The sequence below is a fragment of the Chelmon rostratus genome, chromosome 10 (assembly GCF_017976325.1).
Source record: "Chelmon rostratus isolate fCheRos1 chromosome 10, fCheRos1.pri, whole genome shotgun sequence".
In the NCBI taxonomy this organism is placed as follows: domain Eukaryota; kingdom Metazoa; phylum Chordata; class Actinopteri; order Chaetodontiformes; family Chaetodontidae; genus Chelmon; species Chelmon rostratus.
In genome coordinates, this window is record NC_055667.1 from 14260763 (window position 1) to 14280695 (window position 19933).

Genomic DNA, 19933 nt, shown 5'->3' on the forward strand with positions numbered 1-19933 from the left:
GTTGATCACAATGTTGGTCCAGGAGCACAATGTAGGTTGTTGAGCCAGGAACATGTCCTACTTGGCTAAATCACGTCGCGCAGATGTACACAGATCCCTTTACTTCAATAAAAGTAGCAATACCAAATGGAAAAATAGACTAAGAATACAAAAAAAGCAAAAATCCTGATTATGCAGAAAGGTCTATTTCAGAATGGGCAGCACTGTGGATTGAACTTGGTTCAATTCCCGGTCTGGGCCTTTCTGTATGGAGTTTGAATGTTTTTCCTGTGCTTGCTGGGCTTCCTCCATGTGCCCAAGTTTCCCCTTCCATTTATTATTATTGGTGCAGTAACATGTACATCACTCGAATGGTACAGCTGGTAAAGATGAAGCTAATTTGAATTACTTCACATACTGCCTGGTATCTTGTGAATCCCCCAGGGATCAAACAATCTAAATCTAAATCTATCTAAATCTATAATATTACATCATAAATTTGTTGATTATTGTCAAACTGAAAAAGGCTTCATACCGTGTGTGCCCATTGAGAAACGCTTTACAGCATTTGGTAGGCAAAATGTGGGATGTCAAAGCAGTTAGATGACCTTGCAGCGTCTACGTGGCACTCTGATTTAGTGTGTGTGTGTGTGTGTGTGTGTGTGTGTGTGTGTGTGTGTGTGCCCAGATAATCATAGTGATGATCAACACTACCCATTCAGCCTCTTTAGCAGCGGGCAGCAAACACGCACACTCACATGCACTGAGTACTGTTGATCATCACTATGATTATCTTGGCACGCACATGCACACACACACACACACACACACAAAACGCAGTGCAAATTAAAAGCGATTGTGATTCCATATGGCAGCTGTGGCAGTGCCAGTCAGGAGGCCTGCAAAGAGAGCTGGAGACAGGGCTGTGGTGCCTGCTGGGCTGTGGGGATGTGGAGCCTCTCCTCCTGGCCCCAGTCTGCCTGACAGCTCTGGTCCTCTCAGCTCTGGGCTCTTGATGTTTTTCACGCTGGCTGTATACAAGGTCACTCCTCTGAACTGCAAGCAGCCAAGCCTACTGTATATAACTAAAGGCATCAGATATGAATTCACGTGTTTAGCATCCAAGTGTTCTGTACATTCAAACATACTGTTCATTTGAGCAAAGCATAAAAGGTGCCGAAACCACAGAGCGAAGCAGAAAGTGAAGTGTAGCCCTCATGCTGATCAGGCACACAGCGTTCACCTGCGGGTGTAAAGATGTGCTGCAGTTATTCTCAGTCAGTCTTGATGGTCTTACCAGACACATATTCTCATTCCTTTCCATGGCTCTCCCCGACTCTAATCGCCATAGCAACTAAACCCAGAAGGGGAGAGACTAAGGGACAGCCGCACAAAAGATTAGCCATCGGCAAGACGTGAAAATCAACCTACACATGAGGGCACACATACTAACTGTGGTTGCACATGTGAGGTTTTCTTTAAAGCCTCACTAAAAAATAATCCCACAACTGTCACAGAGATATTTGTTATTGCTGTTTTGGTATCTTTTTGCTCATCATTATTTTATTTTTGTTTGTTTGTTTGTTTGTTTGTTTTTGGTGCTGTGTGTTAGTGATAATTTTGATTTCGTTATAGGTTGTTGCTATTGATTATTTCATGTGTGGCATCATTTCACTTAATTTCAGACTTTTTTGTTTTGTTTATTCTGCATTTTCTTGTCTTACGGATGCTGTGATTTAGGGTTACTTTCTGTTTTATTGTCGTTATTTTTTTGGGTGTGTGTGGACCCCAGAAGGCTATAGCGGCAACTTTGTGGTAGCTAACAGGGATCCAAAGAATGTACACAAGCCTGTCTGTGGCCACACACACACAAACACACACACACACATGCAAACTGTAATAATTTGCACCGTTAAATGTTTTCATGCCTTATGGCCATTTGTAAAACAATGCTGAGTGCACAAAGGATGCTTTTGAAAAGCTAATTCCAAATTCAAGAAAACCATCTGCACCTGTCAGTTTTTGTTTGTTTCAGATCAAACCCTGCGTTTGGAGCTCTCCATACGGCTACTAAGAGGGTGTCTTATGAAAACACAAAATCTGTTCGAGTGCTAGAGGAAGACCTGCTGCTCAGGTTCCCCTGCAAATGCATGGTCGAAACAAAAAAGTCTAAATATTTCCAGGGCTTACTGTAGTCCTCAAACTGCTTCTGCCCTCATTGCAGCTTTGTTTCCTTCCTTGTTGTCAGCAGGTATCATTTGAGTGTTACCACAGAAACACATCATTCTAATACGGCCTTGGGGTAACTTTTTTAGCTCTAAAATCATTATATCTATGGTCATCTTAGTTTTTCTGCTACATGGCCGTGACACAGAATGTTATCTCAACCACCAGGCCACCAAGAGAGGATTTTAAACCTTAAGTGTGAGCCGCCGTGGACTAGCTGCGGGCTATCTCTGAACGAGGAGCTGTGTGTCTGTGGTAACGATCAATGCCGCTTGCTGACAACTGACAATCAATGTGGTCTGCTGACAAAGAGGAGGAAAACAGCTCAATTTTGGTTTGCTAACAATGTTTTGGAGCAGGCAAAGACAAGGGGAAAGGTTTACTTGAGACTGCAGGGACATCCTGGAAATGTTTTCTTTTATCATTTGCTTCCTTTACTGCTGAATTTCCCAGTAAAAGCTCCTTGAACTTTTTGCATTCCTCCACAGGACACATGTTTTCTGCTGGAGTGTAATTTCATGACTTAGGAATACATAAGATGCCTAATAAGTAGACACTGCTAAGAAGCATGAACAAAGAGGGAGAATTCAGGTCAGAAGTCAACAGAAGAGAAAGACTGATCTTTTACAGTAATCAAAGGGTTTAGGGCTGCCTTTAAGATATGCCACTAACAAAATGGTTGGCCTCTTGTATGCACTGTTTGAACTGTAAATTTGACTAAGGCAACCTTTCCCAGACACAAAAGGCAGTTGTTCTCATGGTCGGTAAACAGGGTGAGCATGCTCAGCTCATCTGAATCGTAGTCAAAGCTCAAGCCCACTTCTTCATCACAACACCAAGTCGCTCTCAGTATTGACACTTTCCATTGTTTGCTTTGCTTTGTGCACTGTTTTGGAAAGTTTCTCAGCGCGGCCTCTATCAAGTAACCTCTGGGGAGCAGTCCAGAGGATGGGAGCCACAATCAGAGCACTTCTCTGCCCTGTCAGCCTGAGGGGACAATGAAGTAGTCCATGCACTCAACCTGTTGCTCAGGCACGTTCCAAATCCTGCTAGATGAGAAGATGTAGAAGGGGAACACGTCTTTTTTCCACTGTCCAGATAGAGATGTGATAGAGCGAAAGAATGAGTGGTTAAGAACACTGTAAGGGTTGTAACCGAGTTTTAGTGTGGTGAGAGCAAATGTCACAGACACCCCTCAAGACTGCAGACATAAAAAGACCCATATGGGCTGAAAGTGGGGGTAGACTTGCGGGGGGAAGTGGCTCCTCTCCCGCTCTGCACTGTAGGAGAATTCTTTCTAAACAAGGTATGGAATGCACTCCTGTGTTTCATAATTTGTTCCCTCATTCTTCTCTTCTGCACGTTTACAAACAGAGCCCCGTGGAAGAGGAAGAAGCGAGAGGAGGAGAGTGGGAGAAAGAGGAGGAGAAGTGCATGGGAGCTCTGGAAATGTGTCAGGGGAAGAACGTTTAGCCGAGCAAAAAGGAACAGATAATAAACTGTGAAAGAGGGAGATGGTGAAAATGGTGAAAAGGGGAGAAGACATAATTAATAGCCGTCTGACTGGCTGTATGCTGCCTGGTCTGAGAGAGGGAGAAAGCTGGGAGAGAGGAAGAGGAGGGGAGAAAAAATGAGTATGCCCCAGGAATGATCTTAATGCTCCACTTGGTGTTCACATTCCAAGCCGGCCAATCATGCAACATTCAGCCCAAAATTCAGATGTTTTCATCTTCCAGATGGGGAACTGGGAGCGCTGGGTTGTTACAAGACTCCTCGTCCTTTCTCTAACTCCATTGCTCTCTTTCTCTCTCTATCTATCTATCTCCCTCTCTCTGTCCTTTTCTCTGTTGCATGTGCTAGAGAGAAACAATATGGAGGAGATCGGTTGCACAGCAGAGAGGAGGCAGGGGGCTGGGTGGGAGGGCAAAGAGGAGATGACGGGGCGGAGGGTGGGCTGCGGTGCAAAGTTTAAAAATATCTCAAACTGCCAAATGCAAGGCTGGGCCGCAGCAGTCCAGCAGCATACCTTCAATTTCAGCTATTTTTGTTGCTTTTTCCATAATGTCTGAGGTCTGCCTTATAAGCCGATGACAAAGATGCTTTTCCATCTGAGACATAAAAAGACACGCTGTTCTGTCACGGCGAATTTCCCTCACGTTTGCCAGTGGGGCTGCTTTCCATCGAGAGAACACTCGGATTGTTAGGAGAATTATTCACGGGTCCTGGGGTCACAGGTTAGCGGAGGGAAACCTGGGGATCGAGCTGCTGCGTCTGGAAACGAGCACACTGCTGAAGTGCTCTCGAGCAAGACACTGAACCCTACCACCTCCAGGGGATGGAACTCATCACACGCTCTGACTAGTCTGAGAAGGAGGGGGAGTCGACGAAAATCATTTTCCTGCAGTAATCAAGAGTTCTATTTTAAATTGTTTGGAAAACGCAGCAAATCAGCCGTTTGTCGAAGCTGAACGGGCTTAAGCTTAATACAACGTCACAGCAGCTCTTGCATATTATCAACAACAATTAGTTTCAGGGAAAAAGAATTAGCAAATGTAGCATATATTGCAGATGTTTCTGTTAATTTGACAGTGACTTGTATATACAGTGTTTGTGTAGTTCACTTATAGTTATGCAGTATGTCGGAGGCTGGGGCCAGCGATGTAAAGCGTCACTTTCAAAGAGAAAATGCCAACAAAGGAATCTGCCAACGCTAACGTGGCCATGTACATCTGTTGCCCCTAATGGAAAAAAGATTCCAAACTGAAGCAGCTGCTGATCACTTGTCGCCCTACCAGCCGGTTAACTGGAGTGAGGAGCCAGCAGGCAATGGTGGCAAAACTGTGAATCACTGCAACCACAAGAGGTCCTTCAGCATACAGTCATAAATATGCACCAATAAAAAAATAGGCTGCTGGGTCTTGTAGTGTGTGAGATAAACCGCGGACACATACACACACACATGACCAAATGCATCATCCCCTCCAGGCTCACGCCAGGCGGTGATAATGAACTCTATACTGTGTATGTGTTTGTGTGTGTGTGTGTGTAGTAGTCGTAGTAGTAGTAGTAGTAGTAGCTATAGTTCTATCTACTGTAGATCTTCAGTTCTATGTTTTTCTGTGTTATGTGTCTCTCTGTTCTCCCCCTCTCTCTGACATTCAACCATGTAAATATGTTGTGAGTGTGTGTGTGTGTGCGTGTGCGTGTGCGTGTGCATGTGCGTGTGTGTGTGTGTGAGTGTGTGTGTGTGTGTGTGTCATTGCTGGGGGGGATCCTTGTCCTAACTCATTGCATGCATGAGTCAACACTCACACACAAACACACTCACAGATGCACAGGGAACACGTATGGATGCACAGTGCACGCACAAGGCGGCACGTAGCCTTGCTCCGTCTTTAGAGGAACATCAAGGAAGAGGAAGATAAGAGAAAGAAAGAAAGCGATAGGAGCAGAGAGAAAGAGATAGCTGTGGAAGAGGAGATGGATATTTTGGGTCCACAGATGGAGAAGTTGTTTTAGTTGCTGTGCTGCTGGTGCGACTGCAGCATAAACCAGGCACAACTCCCAGGCACAGCTAAAGCTGCTTTGTGCCTCAATGGGGGAACAGAGTGGGTCAGAGCCGTGTGCAGAAAAACACACAGCAAAATTACTGAAGATGCCTGTGTGTGCGTGTGTGTGTGCGTGAGAGAGAGAGAGAGAGAGAGAGAGAGAGAGAGAGACAGGGAAACAATGCTTTCGATGAGAGCTTTCTTGTAAAGCTTGACCCAAAAACTGCAGCTTTTTATTTCCCCTTATGATTATTCTCTAGGAAACTCGCCCATGTGGAAGGAAATATACACATATATCCAGTTTGTATTAAAAAAAATACAATGTGTGTAACTTTATATAACCCTGATTCTACAAATGTTGGAATGCTGTGCAAAAAATAAATAAAGCAGGATGTGATGATTTGCTAATCCTTTTTTGGCATAAACTCAAGAGGAAACAGACAAAATATTTTAATCAACTTTAATCAACTTCATATTCGTAAATATCTGCTTATTCTGAATTTGATGCAGCAACAGGTTTCAATCACGTTGGGACAGGAGCAACAACAGACTGGGAAGGTTGTGGAACGCTCCAAAACACCTGTTTGGAACACTCCACAGGTAAACAGGTTTATTGGTAACAGGTGACAGTATCTTGATTGTATAAAGAATATTACTAGATGGACTCTGCAACCTTTCGGAAAACCATGCAGAGTGCAAATTACTGCTTTCTGTTTTTATTTATGTTATACAGCGTCTCAACTTTTTTGGAACCGAAGTATGTTTTGATCAATGTTTTGTATTGTAATGCATTTCCAATCTCTCTCTATCAGTGTATTTGTTCTTCCTTAATGTCTTTCAAATGCATTTTAAAACTGCTACAACTGTATGCCAAACCAATTGCCAATGCATTTCAGAAGCGCATTATGTTCTATTTCATATTTTTCCTTAAAGATGTTGAAAAGACATTTTAAATATATTTTCTATGACACATTCAGATATGTGGGGTTTAGCACTTTTAGACATAGAAATACTGAGCATATTTTAACACGGCCGTAAAGGCATCTTGAAAAGGAAAATCTGAAGCAAACTTGGCAAAAAGAGGTTTGTACTCAACATATACCTATTTCCATATGGCCTGACTATGTGCCTGGTTTCAGCGTGTTCTTAACTCCATGATCCCATCCTTATCTTTCCTTTGTTTCCTCTGTCTCCCTGGCAGCATTTATGTGTGTCAGATTTACCTCAGAGTGCATCCCAAATACCACTAGGTGTGTGGGAGGCTGTGCTGCAGTAACGACGATATGTAGAAATGATTTTGTTGGCTTACAATGCAGTAGCATATATCATGTTTAACATTACCATATATGTATAAGAAAAACGTTGTCAGTGTCACCACTGGGAGTCTGTACAGGCTTTTTCTGTGAATTCCTTCCTTTGTTTGAAAGCTATTTGATCCCTGAAAAAGGAGCGAACACACACATTTATGCTGCGCTTTACTGAGCGCTTTGAAATGATGCTCACTTTATTCCACCTCTCTTGCGCACATTAAAAATGTTTCCCAACATGCATCCCTCCTACCAGATGTGATTTGGGGAATCCACAGGTTGTCCTGCCTCTGGCCCTATGGAGGCAATCGACTGAGGACGATATCAAACAATGGAACACCATCTATTTTTAAATGGTTTGTCGACAGTGTTTGCTGGGAAGCAGCCCTCGCTAAAGGCCCTCTGGCAGCCAGTCTGATAATGTGCCATGCAGAGGAGCGCTGGTATCAAGGCTAAAACGATACATGCTTTTCTCTTTCATCATATCCATCCCTCCACCTGTCCATCTCTCTGAGCTTCTCCATCACGCTGCCGCGATCAATAATCCCACCTCTCCCCTCCCCCTGCACTGTGGTTCATAAATTGTCATGTGTTTCCTGTTACTCGATTTTTCATGCCTTCTAGCGCTTGTGATTCCTGTAATAAACCTGCAACACACACCTTGCAGCAACAAACAACACCCCGACACACATTCGCACATTATCATGCTTAGTTAAGGACTCGGCTGCTTGTGTTCCTGCATTACGCATTGATTAAGAAGTGGGAAAAAAATGTGTTGTGGGAAAGTGTTAGGAGGTCGGCGCAGTGCAGCCCCCTTTCTGCATAAAACTTAACAGGTTAGAAGCAGGACTTAAGACCATCTTGGGCATTTAGTCTGAGTGACAGCAGCTGAAAGTTTATTCACTGATTGCTTCATGTGAGCGTGTTGATCTGAGTGAGAGTGTGAATGAAGCCATACGCCGGGCACACATATGGTGTGACATAATGGCATACTGCACTGTGTGTCATCGTCCGGCTTACAAGTAAGTGTTATTACACTTAAGTAGGGAATGAATCATGCAGCGCACTATAATTTCCTCTTTCGTCAGTGGAGTGGCTTTTTTAGAATCAGTGAACAGTGTCAGATGCAGGCAGCCTATCGCTGAGATAAAAACGACTATAAAGAGGAAATTCTCTGCTGTTTGTATCAGAAATCTGGCCGTTCACACCAAGCCATCATTCTGTATTTTGACCCTGATAATCTCAGTTTAGAGAAAGCAATCACGCCTTCAGCTGGTGTTTTCTAAAAAAAAAAAAAAAAAAAACTCCTTCTCCAGTCAAACATTGCGACATGTTTGACCTGTAAGAATATTGTCTTGAGGCTGCCAGAAGTGCTGAGGAGCTTGGCTGCTGAACTCAGACCTGCATTGTCAGTGTTGTTCCTTTAAACACCACAACAGAAGCTAAGGAGTCATGAGTGTCAGTGTAGCTCGTGCTCCCATTGGACAACTTCCCGGAGGCAGAAAATGAGTCTGAAAAGTCAAACGTATCACATAAAATGCCAGAGAAGGGACAGGGCTGTAAAGAGATATGATATAAAGGGGAGAGAAATAGGAAGTGCTATTAAAAAAAAGTCCACCGCAGCTGACGCTTTCCCCTGACATCATGTTAATTATAGAAACTGGTTATAAATGAATTGGGAGGACTTCGTGGGAGCTCCTCAACATGCTAGTGGGACCAAACCAGAGGCAGCAACGCAGAAATATACATCACATGCTCTGTGAGTGGGTTTTATAGAGCGCACAGCTTCACATTAATAGTTAAGTTGCTCTAAGAGACTACTGTAGCTTTATAATGTGGCTTCCCAGAGGGGGTAGAGCACTCATTTCTCTCCTGCTCAGATTGTAAAGTGAGATCAAGAGGTTTTCTGCTTCTTACTGTAAAACATCAAACGTCTCATCTTGGACCTAAAACAGCCTCTTGATTCACTACAGGCTGTTCAAAGAAATCCAAGACTGCTGGATTGTTGGAATAACGCGTTCACTGCATGTATTTATTGAGATTTCTTTTAATAGCCTGAAATGTTTCATTCTTCCAATCCACCACACGTTAATAAATTATGATCTAAGCGTGCACGCATTTGCTATGATAACATGGTGGAGGTGCAGAGGGGAGCTGCAGGCTATGGAAAAGGAGAATATCCATTACATAAGAGATTAAACCGAAGGAATCTGAGGTTTGTATCCAACCATACCGGCCAGTAATATGAAAGCCTACTTCATGAGCCCCCCATGTACAGAGCCTCAGCGGGTAGGTCCACTGTTTATCCCTTTGATGTAGGCTTGTAAACGGGCACAAACATGCAGCATGGCACTGTGGCGTTAATTCATATAGCGCCATAAGACTCTGTTGTTGTTTTAACTTTGCCTCCAAGCCACAGTGACAGAGGTCACGTGTGTGCACAGGGCAGCGACGGGGACAGAGAGGAAAGCAACCGACCGGCAGAGAGAGAGAAAGGGGGAAGAGAGAGAGGTTCAGGCTCTCAGCTAGGTGTTACAGCGAAGTCCAGAGTTTTGTTAAAGCCCTAAAAGTGGACAACGGTGTGCACTCGCCAGCCTTGTTGTTATTACATATCGTGCCACCCGCTGCTTTTACTCAACCACACTGTTCTAATGGACCGCTGTGACTCCTGCTGCACTTCATTACAACAAACAGAAGAGTTGGAGGGTGAGAGACACTCACAGAGAGAGGGAGAGGGAGAGAGAGAGAGAGAGAGAGAGGAGGGGGAGATTACTGTTGTTTTGTTCAGCTCTCACTGTTTGGGCTAGAGGAACGTTTCAGTGTGGCGCTGTCCCCCCTGTGTGTTTCATCCATCCACGTGCTGCAAATATCCAACTGACACACACTCATCATGATGAGACACTTTCCAAATCTCACACACACACACACTCCTTCTCTATTTTAAATGGAAGAGCGTGTGATGCATGTCCTTTTTCCGGAGTCACCTATAGCAAGGACTCTTTTTTGTTTGCGCCCACTCTGATGTGTATGTGACACACATCTGTTGCTCTCGCCGGAGGCGGAGAGAGCAGGCGAGAGGATTGAGGCTTACACTGAAACCATTAGCATACGCTCGCAGGAATGGAAGGAGAGATAAGGGAGAGGTGGGTGGACATCCGAGAAAATGTGGAGGAGAAGAGGAGCGAGCGAATGTAGAGGGATTAAGTGAGGAGGGGGGGTTGTCGCTTCAGTTCTACAGACTCTCAAAAGCAGTTTTAAAGTACAGCACCAATGTCGGGGCTAAAGACTCAATGAATTTTCTGCATGTGATGTGTGTGTGCGTAAGTGTGTGTAAGTGTGCAACACTGACCTCTGACTCGGGCATAGCAGCAGCCACACTTGGCCAGGACTTTACGGAACAAGTGTTGGCAGCCACAGCCTCGGTGGTGGCGATGGTGATGGTGGCCCCCTTTCATGCTGTTGAACCATGAGCAGAGGTGGGCATCTCTCTCTCTTCCTCCCCACCCCTCTGTCTCTCTCGAGCCTCCCCCTCACACAAGACACAGAGGTTTTACTCCTCGAAGTGTAAATCCCCCAAAAAGGTGTCAGTTGATCCTCCCTCCTCGGTTGACCGCAGACTGACTCAAAGCCCACACATCCAGACTGAGAAGAGGGGAAAAGAGTCCACGCAAAAGAGCAGCAGCCAAGAAGAAATCCACACTCACAGGGGTTTTCTGCTGGTGCTGAACAGCCAAGGAAACATTCCAGCAAGCTTATCGTTATACTGAGCCTGCCGCCTTCCCCCTGTCTCCCTGTTTTCCTCTGTTTTCCTTTTGGTGCTGAGCTCTCTGCCTCTGTGAACTGCCTGGTCAAATGACACACTAGGAGACTGCTTCGGAGAGAGAGAGAGAGATAGCGAGGGGGAGAGAGAAAGAGAAAGAGAGAGAGAGTGAGGGGAGGGGTGAGAAGGGTGGAGTCTGCAGCTCTAGTTGCTGGCTATTCCAGGATAAGGTTCCCACTCCCCTAATTTTCTCTCTTCCTGTCCTCTGTTACTCTCCTCTCAGCTGTTTCTTCCTCCGCTGCCTTCTGTTTCCTCGCTCGTCTGCTGTCTCTCCAGCTCAGGAGCAGGTGAAATGCCAGGCTGAGAGCTGACCCTGGAAATAGTCACACCCAGGTCTGTAATGATACATAATGCTATTTACAGAGGAGAGGCCATGTTGGGTTGAAGGTGTCATGTGTTTTCCAGTAACCGTGTCATCGTTGCCATCTGTAAGTGTGTTTCACTTTCTGGCAGTTTAAGAGTGTGTGCGTTCACGTCTTGAATCATAGCGGGCTTTCCTCTGCTGGGACAGCTCCAGCGCCGACTTCTGCGTTCATTTATGATCACGGGGCCAGCATTTCTTTTCTTTGTGTTTCCATGGAGAGAGCAGGCAGGCTCAAATTTCACAATGATGGCATGTTGGCATTTTTGGAGGGTGTGCATAACACTCGTCATTAAGCCTGGCAGTTCATTGCAGCACATACTGGCGAAGTCTTAATAACTATCATGTGTGATGACACAGTACATTTTCTGGAAAGTGTATTAAAAATAATGTATACATGAAATAAGAACATGGTAATATCTGTTTTTGGTGAATCAAGCAGCATGCATACCTGAACCATTTAAATATTTCATGATGATTATACAAATATTCTGTAAATCCATTAGTACTGCAAGTAGTCCTACTCTTACAACAGAGGCCGGTGGTTTACCAGCACAGAAAAATCTCAAGCATATCTCCATAAACATTTCGCTCATCAGTCCCTTCACCCGGATGCCTGCTGTGCTCTTTCTTAATTTCTCAACTCTTTATGGAAATAATGCGTTTGTGTGATGCAACACATGTGTGCGTATGTGCTCAGATTATCAGATTATGCATATGTATGAGTGTTTGTGTCTTGTACTAGACACAAGTGTGCATATCTTATGGAGGGGTTGTGCGTCGTAAGATGAAACACTGCGTACACGCCGTATCAATGCCCGCACACACATACACACACACACACACACAAACACACATGAACCTGGTAGATGTAAAAGCCAACATAGCAATACACACTGAGCGTGTGTACCATAATTTGATGTACACTTTAGATCACAGCTGATTAAAGTCAATCAACACTAAATTATGACTCATCAGCCTTCCTTATAGATGAAATCATTTCATTGAGCACAGCAGGCTTATCCAAGGCAACAGCTCACAAGGTAACCGACAAAGGCAGGAAATGTTGACGATAGCGTGGTCATGAAACACTTGGTGATCTGAGACTCAACCAATTATTTTCTGACCAACAAACAGCATCTCTCAGGCCTGAAGCTGCTGGGTCATGACTCAGTGCGTGATCTCATCTCACGGCACTCATCACGTCATGCTCCTTTTGCTCAAGATACAGTCCAATTGTGTGGAAATCACCACCTGATTACTGCAACAGAGACAAGTGGCGTGGCAGCGCCCGCTCAGGTTCCTCCATGAGGGCATCGACGTCAAAGCGAGACGGCTGAGCATCAGCTGACACCGAACCAACAGGCATGCACGCACACAAGCATGCACATCCCTGAGGTGCATTGTCAGGTGCTTCAATGGCTGACAGGCCTGTCTCTCCCGGATCCACCTCTCCACAGTGACAGGGTGGTGGCAGACTGCTGTCAGGATGTTTCTGCTGTCTGCAGGAGACTGTCAGAGCAAACAGAGAGGCCTGGCTGCCTCACCCATTACCCACACAAGCTGCATTAGACTTTACTCTCTTACCATCTCTGTATGTCTTTCTCCCCTCACTCACAAATATGGAGGGCAAACTAAAGCAGGAACATGTATGCGAAGAAAGTTCTTCACTGGAGAGAGACACTCCACAGTGACAGATGTGTCGTCTATTCTGAGGTTCAGGCAGCACGCTGGTTTGCCACATGCAACACTCTGTGCAGATAGATCACAATCCTCCCACCTCCCCCTCCCGGCCTCCATCCATCTCTCTTTTTCTCGGCTTATAATGGATGCTTTAAGCGACCGTGATTGAAGGGGCAATTCACCAGAGGAATATTGAACAGCGCTGCTGAATGTCTTCACTCGTCTGATGCTGGCATGGCTGCCAAACGCTGTCGAAGCTTAGGAGCACCGTTTAAAGCGGGTTGAGAAACAATGGACATGACAGCAGAACAGCGGGTTTAACAGAAACGAGATGAAGCGAAAGACACCAAGAATCCGAGGGCAAAGCGTCATAAATTGATCGAGCGCTGCCTGCGCCATCGCTCTGCACAAACACAGACTACACAAAGGAGGGATAATGGAGAATACATTGCTCTTGAGATGCATTCAGAATTCATGAAATGAATGCAGGGGAATCTTTTCATGTGTTCTTAAGTTAGAGGATGCCAGTGTGTGTTTCTACAAGGCACCCAGTAGGGGGCATTTGTACTTGTTGCGTAAGGTTGATTGCTTGGTTCACTCACTTGGCAGAGCTGCTTCAAAGCAGGAAACTGTTTTACTCCACTTTCATTGATATTTTCTACAGTAATAGGTCTGGAGCATGAAACCTGTCAGTGAGGAACAAATGCTGATTTCTGTCTATTTTTGTGTGTCGGTCCTGATGGTCAACACCTACAGTCTCACTCCCTCAATATGGAATGAAACCTTTGAATAAATGAACACTGAAACTAGCTCAGGAGACATGTGCACATCCCTGAATGGTAACAGAAATGTCAAAAAAATGTTCCTCCCCTGGCTTGAAGGGGGGTGTGAGGTGAGGCGTGCATTAACACCCATTCATCTCCCTCCTTTTATCTCTCTCCCCCGCTCCCTTGTTTCTTCCATCTCCACACGAGACACACAAGCACACGAAAGATGATTCATCTGCACACGTATGCTTGTGCAGATGTGGAGAACGAGACGTGGTTGACTACAGCGACGGAGGGTGTATAAACTCTATACATGTACATTCACTCCAGGCTGGATTTAAAGGCTTGTCATCCGTGTTTTTGTCTGAACCGAGGCAGCCAAACAGGGAGAACGCGTCGTCTTTCCACTCTGTGTAGGAGACGGTCAATCACATTAAGGAGCGTAATCCCGAGTATGAGTTATGAATGCAAATCAGCTCATGCAAATGCAAACAATTTCCTAATGTTCTTTTGTTGTGACATTCTTGGTAAACAGATACTGTAAACACAATACACCCTGCTGGAGTAGCCTCATTCAGAATGTACAGTATAGGATATGCACATTTAAACTACAGAAGAAACAGTCAAATGCACAGAATTCATATGGCATAAGCATGCATACTAATTGCAACAGCAAGTCTCAGTTCAGCAGATATGAAGTTGCTTATTCGCAGTGTGTTCCCCAACCCCCCACTGACATTAGCCTCTCCTCACCCCATCAGCCAGCTGAAATCCTGCCAAAATATGCTCACTTAGATTTCGTTTTCCTTCCTCCCTCTCCCTCGCTTTTTATCCCTTAGCTCCTCTCTCTCCTCGCCTCCTTCCTCCCCTCATCTCTCAGCTGAGCGCCAATTAAGGCAAACTGGCATTCTGGACAAGCCGGTGTGAGGGGGAGGTTTTTGGATTTGGCTGAGGTCCCATCGTGGAGCAGAAGTCGCAGAGTAACTGTCTTGCTCTCTTGTGTCCTGCTGGTCTGCAGAGAGCTGCTGTTTTTCTCCAGTTAGACTAAACTACACTGCTAGCATACGGCAGGGAGACAGACAGGTGAGCTGCTCTGTGTGTGTGTGTGCGTGTGTGTGTGTGTGTGTGTGTGTGTGTGTGTGTGTGTGTGTGTGTTTGTGTGTTCACTTCACCACTAGTGCCACACCTCCCACTGTTACACATCAGCATACAGGCAGCTCTCAGGCAGCAGGAGCTCTGCACTGCACAGAGGGGAGGCGCACCACCCATGCAGACTTGTTTCTCAAAACATCCACAATACCACACGTACCACCCACAATTCCGAGCACACACCCAGAGACACACTTTGTACACACACACATTTGAACAAACACTTTCTCCTTACCAGCCTTTCCCCATCAAGCTCCTCTTTTTGAAGCAAACCACAGTGATAGTACTTCAACGGGAGCTTGTCAGAGTTTTCCTCCTCTACCTGACCCACAGCCTCGCTCCCTCTCCTCGTCGCCCTGGAACTGGTCTGTGAACCTTGCTCTAGAGACAGAATGCTTGCACCAGGACTCTGGGACAGCTGCTGACTGTGTCCAAGGTTTAAGCCTGAGCTAAAACGCCACCCAAAGGAGAAAATGTTAATTAAACAAAAGCAAATCCAGGGACCACGAAAGGAGAGAGACTACTGCTTTATTTTTGTTTAACAATTATTGAGAGCAGGAGTTTTACTGTCAAGGGAAAGAGATTTTCTGTTTGAACAAGAGATTTAGAGAGTTTTTACAACATTGAAATACAGTTTGCTGCTAATCCTAATATATAAACTAAAACTGCAGATCAGTATTCCTGTTTTTATTGTAAATACACATGGGACATTTGGGAGTGCATTAGTACATTAATGTGTGTGGATACATGTCTGTGCACACGTGCATGTAACACAGTGTCTCCATCTGCCTCTTTTCCTTCCAGGTCAGTCTGTGGTCTAAATGCCAGCTGTGCTGTGGAGCAGCGGCCTGTGAGGTGCCTGACCTGCCTGACCTAAGCCTTCCAGCTAGCAATGCCTGACCCACTTCGCTCAAACACAACATTAACTTTTGCAATTTAAGTCTACATAAATACACACATTAAATACTTTTTGACCCTAATTATCCATGTAAGAGGACATGAGCCACATGTTTCAGGGTTTTGGGGGAGATAAAGGTGGAGTTCTTTCACCACAAAGGAAAGACTTCTGATCCAAATGGCTATAATCAATATTTTTCTGAGAAGAATATATCAAATGACAATTTGAAAACAGTGTTGAACCTGCAGAGAACTATCACCAGAAACTGCAGCTCCCCTCAGCTTTAGGTGTTTTAGAACAAGTTTCAGCTCCTCATTTAACTGTCCAGTCAGCAACCCTACTGTATTAATTCACTCTCACCACTCTCATAGCAGCAGGAAGACACAGTAAGCAACTAGCTGGTGAATATAGGCGAAGGCCATATGTTGCCCTCAAGAGTTGCTAGAGACCACAAAATGAGCTAAAATGAGAGTGAATACTGGACTTACATTCACCAGGTGGCCACAGACATGACTCAAAATGAATGATAATGTTGCACAGTAACTGCTGGATGTGTAAATAAGCAATTCTTTGCAGACTGCTTCGCCATATAAACTTAAAATGATGTTGATGTCGTGTTCAGGACTTGTTTCCACTGTCCCCAAGTAGCCAAAAAAATTACCGGCTCAACCACAAGCTTTGGAACTTGAACACCAATGCCAATTCAAGGCAAATTAAATCAATGCCGTAAGAAGAATTTGCACATTCATTAACAAGAAGAAGGGTCTGATCTTAGGTCAAAGGTGCAAATAACAGCATCAGAACTGTTCTTTTTCCGATGCTCACAACAACTTCAGCAGTATACTGCAAAACAAATATGGAATATCAAGCCATCTTGACATCACACAGGAACACAGCTTTTCAAATATTTATAGCAACTGTATGACGGCATGGTTATGTCTAGCAATTTACTGGCCTTCATGCACATAGGAAACATTTGCTAGAATGTAGCTAATTATGCTAATTAAGTTTTCTGATTCAGAACATATGAAGTCATCTGACACAGTACACCTCTTCTGCATTACAACAGATGATACGGTAGATATTAAAATTCTGTAAATAAACACACACACACACACACACACACACACACACACACACACACACAAAATTACACCATCCACCTGTGTGAGGTAATGCTGTATAATTTCTGGCCCTCACAACACAATATCATGCAACATCAGGTTGATCTCTGCCCATTTAAGGTCACACACACATAGTTCAGGCCCAGGGTCCTCTGGGATCAGCACTTCATCTTGGATGGCATGCTCTCCCAGCCTCTCACAAAACCCGATATGGACAAGGGCATGTATTTTCTACATAGTTTACCTGACATCCACCTCAAAATATGGTGATTTAATTTGTACTCCAGTGAGGTGCTGAGCACCACACTGGATAAACAGGCCTTTGAAACATAACTGTGTTTTAAAAAGGGTCTTTTTTCCTGTTTTGATCTCAAGTAATTCAAATTGAGAATCCATTCATTCAGGGATGTCTTAGTAGAAATTGTGAAAATTGAAAGAACAGAAAAGATTCTTGTGCGTTGACTGTGAAGAATTTGTGGTACAGGGACGATTATGTAAGTGTTCGTCATATTATGTTCCCATAAATGTTCATCATTTTTTCTGTAGGTCTAACGAAATATTATGTTTCCTATAAATAACATTTTGCCAATTCATTGGCATAACTTTTTCAACACTGAAAGTTAAACAGAGACATGCATTGTGTCTGTGTGTGTGTGTGTGTGCGTGTGTGCGTGTGTGTGTGTGTGTGTCTGTGTGTGTGTGCGTGTGTGTGTGTGTGTGTGCATGCAGCTGTGGTTCGAATGCAACACGATTATTTATGCTGCTGTTCTGTTGATGTGGCTACATGCATTTTACCTTGAAAAAGACAAACGTGTTGACACACAACGCCACTGATCATTGTTACGAAACACACACTGTAGTGTACACACACATTTTCTGGGGAATGGCTGTTATATGGCTCAGGGTCTGAGGAGCCAAGAGACAGAGAGAAAAAACTGATGAGATCTGAGAGAAATACGATCAGCGGCTCTGTGTGCTTGGTGTAAACTCGGTTTAAAAGACATTGCTTTGAGGAAGGATAAAAGAAGAGATGCATAGAGGCTGGAAAAGTCAAACTGTAGTAAGAAGCACTAACAATAAGCAGGGTGGAGAGCAAAGTAACTGAGAAATGGATCTGAATTGGTGGAGGTTGGCACTGTCCTGTGATTACAGGGAAGCCACTAGCAGGTATCTTGTTCCTAACATTTAACAGATGGCACTTATGGACCCGTGAAGCACGTCTTTAAAGAGGGCCGGGGCCTCTCCTCTTTTCCCCTCTCATCCACTGACACAGCAAGAGATGGAAACACCACCATGTCCTCTGCCAGTCAAACCATGGCTAAATGTAATCACATGTCTGCTGATCTGCATGTTTGAAGACTGACTGTGTGTGTTAGGCAGAAACAAAATTCATTACATGCAAAGCGTTTGTTTAGAAATGTTTAAAGCATAAAACATAACGGCACACATAGAATATTAATGGCACAGTGTACAGATAAAATAACATTGCAATAATTATCGATGGCTGATATTGATGCATTGTGATGTTTACTAAAAATGTTTGTATTGAATTGCATGTGAAAAAGTAACTCTTGTAGAAAAATGGTTATTTTGAAAAGCTACAGAAAAGTCACTGAAGTATTTACGATTTATTCCCCTCACATCACATTTGTTCGCTTAGAAAATAAAAAAAAGGACCTTGATATTTCATTATAGGAATTTTGTCATGGTTCAATTAATATGGAGACCATATTATTACTTGTTGTCCAGCCCTACTCTGGGTTACGACAACGTCTGTATCTTGTTGTTGTGGTTCAGATGTTTTTCTGTCTTGTGTTTCATTGATTTTCCATCCAATTTCCCATCCGGAGGAAATTGGGCGATACAAAAACAACTGAGCAAGGGAGCTTGTCTAGAACTGGAATAAACAATCTCCATTTTGGTCATCAGCCCTCTGCATGGCCTTGAATAATGCATTTCTTTACTCCCTCTTCTGAGCCCCCCCCCCCATGAATACACACGCTCCTTCTAACCCAAACCCATATCCAGTTACAAAGCTCCTTTTGTTTCATTCCACTCAAGGAAAATGGCAATGCACGCAACCCTTTCACAGCAAAATGAGAATAAGTGCAACCAACAGTGTTGGGGCAGAAAGGGAAGGGAGGCATGTTTTCTTGCCCCATCTGGAAAGTGTTGCATGTGTATACACATACACACAAGTACTCTCTCTCTCTCTCCCTCCCTCTCACGAACTTATGCATGGTACATTACAACTAAGCAATTTTCTGCTATCAGTGCTAACAGAGGATACAGAGGGTGGAGTTTAATAAGAGTAAACTACCAGCACTCAGGTGACTCCAATCTGATACTTTCCATGAAGTTATTACTGCCTAATGACCACCATCAGATATGGCACATGGCACTCACATGCAGCAAACATGCATGAGCAGGCTGAGCTGAAACTAAACAGCAGCTCACACGGCACATACAAGATTATTTATGAATCAAGAGGTCATCTCTTTATACATCAGCAGCAACACAGACTGCAGCGGGGAGTTTTTCATTGAAGTGACCGAGTGGCTGAGCAGGCTGTTTTAGATGTCGCGGAAATCTGAGCCGTTTCACACAAAGAATCAAAGCCACGTCTGGAGGTTTCGTTGAGTCTTTAAGCTCTGACTGGTTTGGCGAGGGCCAGTGTTTGGACTAGCATTGTGGGTCTGAGGGTCACAAAATGCTCTGTCACGCTCAGTGCAGCCCTTTCAGGTCTTACCTGTTCTTTCTGTGGTGGTGGCCTGCTGCTCCCACTCCAGCCCCTCTGGCTCCCACTGGCCCTGCACAGGCCCCTTTTCCTCCTCGCTTGATGGGAGGTCCACCTCACCCCCCTCTGAGAGCTACACACAGAGATGCCTTTGTCAGCGGTGGAGCCCTGCTCTCAAGGAGGAAGTGATGGCAAGATTGTACAGAGTGCTTTCGGTCACAAAACCACAAAACAGTACACCAGTGGCTGTTTTTCCCCACTGTTCCCTGCATCTTTTTCATCCTTTTCTCCATTACACACTGAGCAAGAATGCAATAGAGCGCATTGACGTCCA

The 19933-nt window shown here is 44.5% G+C and overlaps 1 protein-coding gene and 1 long non-coding RNA gene across 5 annotated transcripts in view; one reads left to right on the forward strand and one right to left on the reverse strand.

Annotated features, from left to right (window-relative positions):
- arhgef25a (Rho guanine nucleotide exchange factor (GEF) 25a) overlaps positions 1–19933 on the reverse strand; it is a 43108-nt gene that overhangs the window by 21852 nt on the left and 1323 nt on the right. For 3 of the 4 annotated variants that reach the window (XM_041945419.1, XM_041945418.1, XM_041945420.1), the window contains exon 2: positions 19612–19732. In XM_041945419.1, the coding sequence (XP_041801353.1) occupies positions 19612–19732 (121 nt within the window). Of the gene's footprint in view, positions 1–10409; positions 11133–19611; positions 19733–19933 lie in introns of those variants that run through there. The other variant, XM_041945421.1, reaches the window with a different exon arrangement.
- LOC121612503 lies at positions 11078–18514 on the forward strand. The gene is made up of 3 exons (XR_006007152.1): positions 11078–11213; positions 14531–14774; positions 15645–18514. It is a non-coding gene; the product is annotated as an uncharacterized LOC121612503 (long non-coding RNA).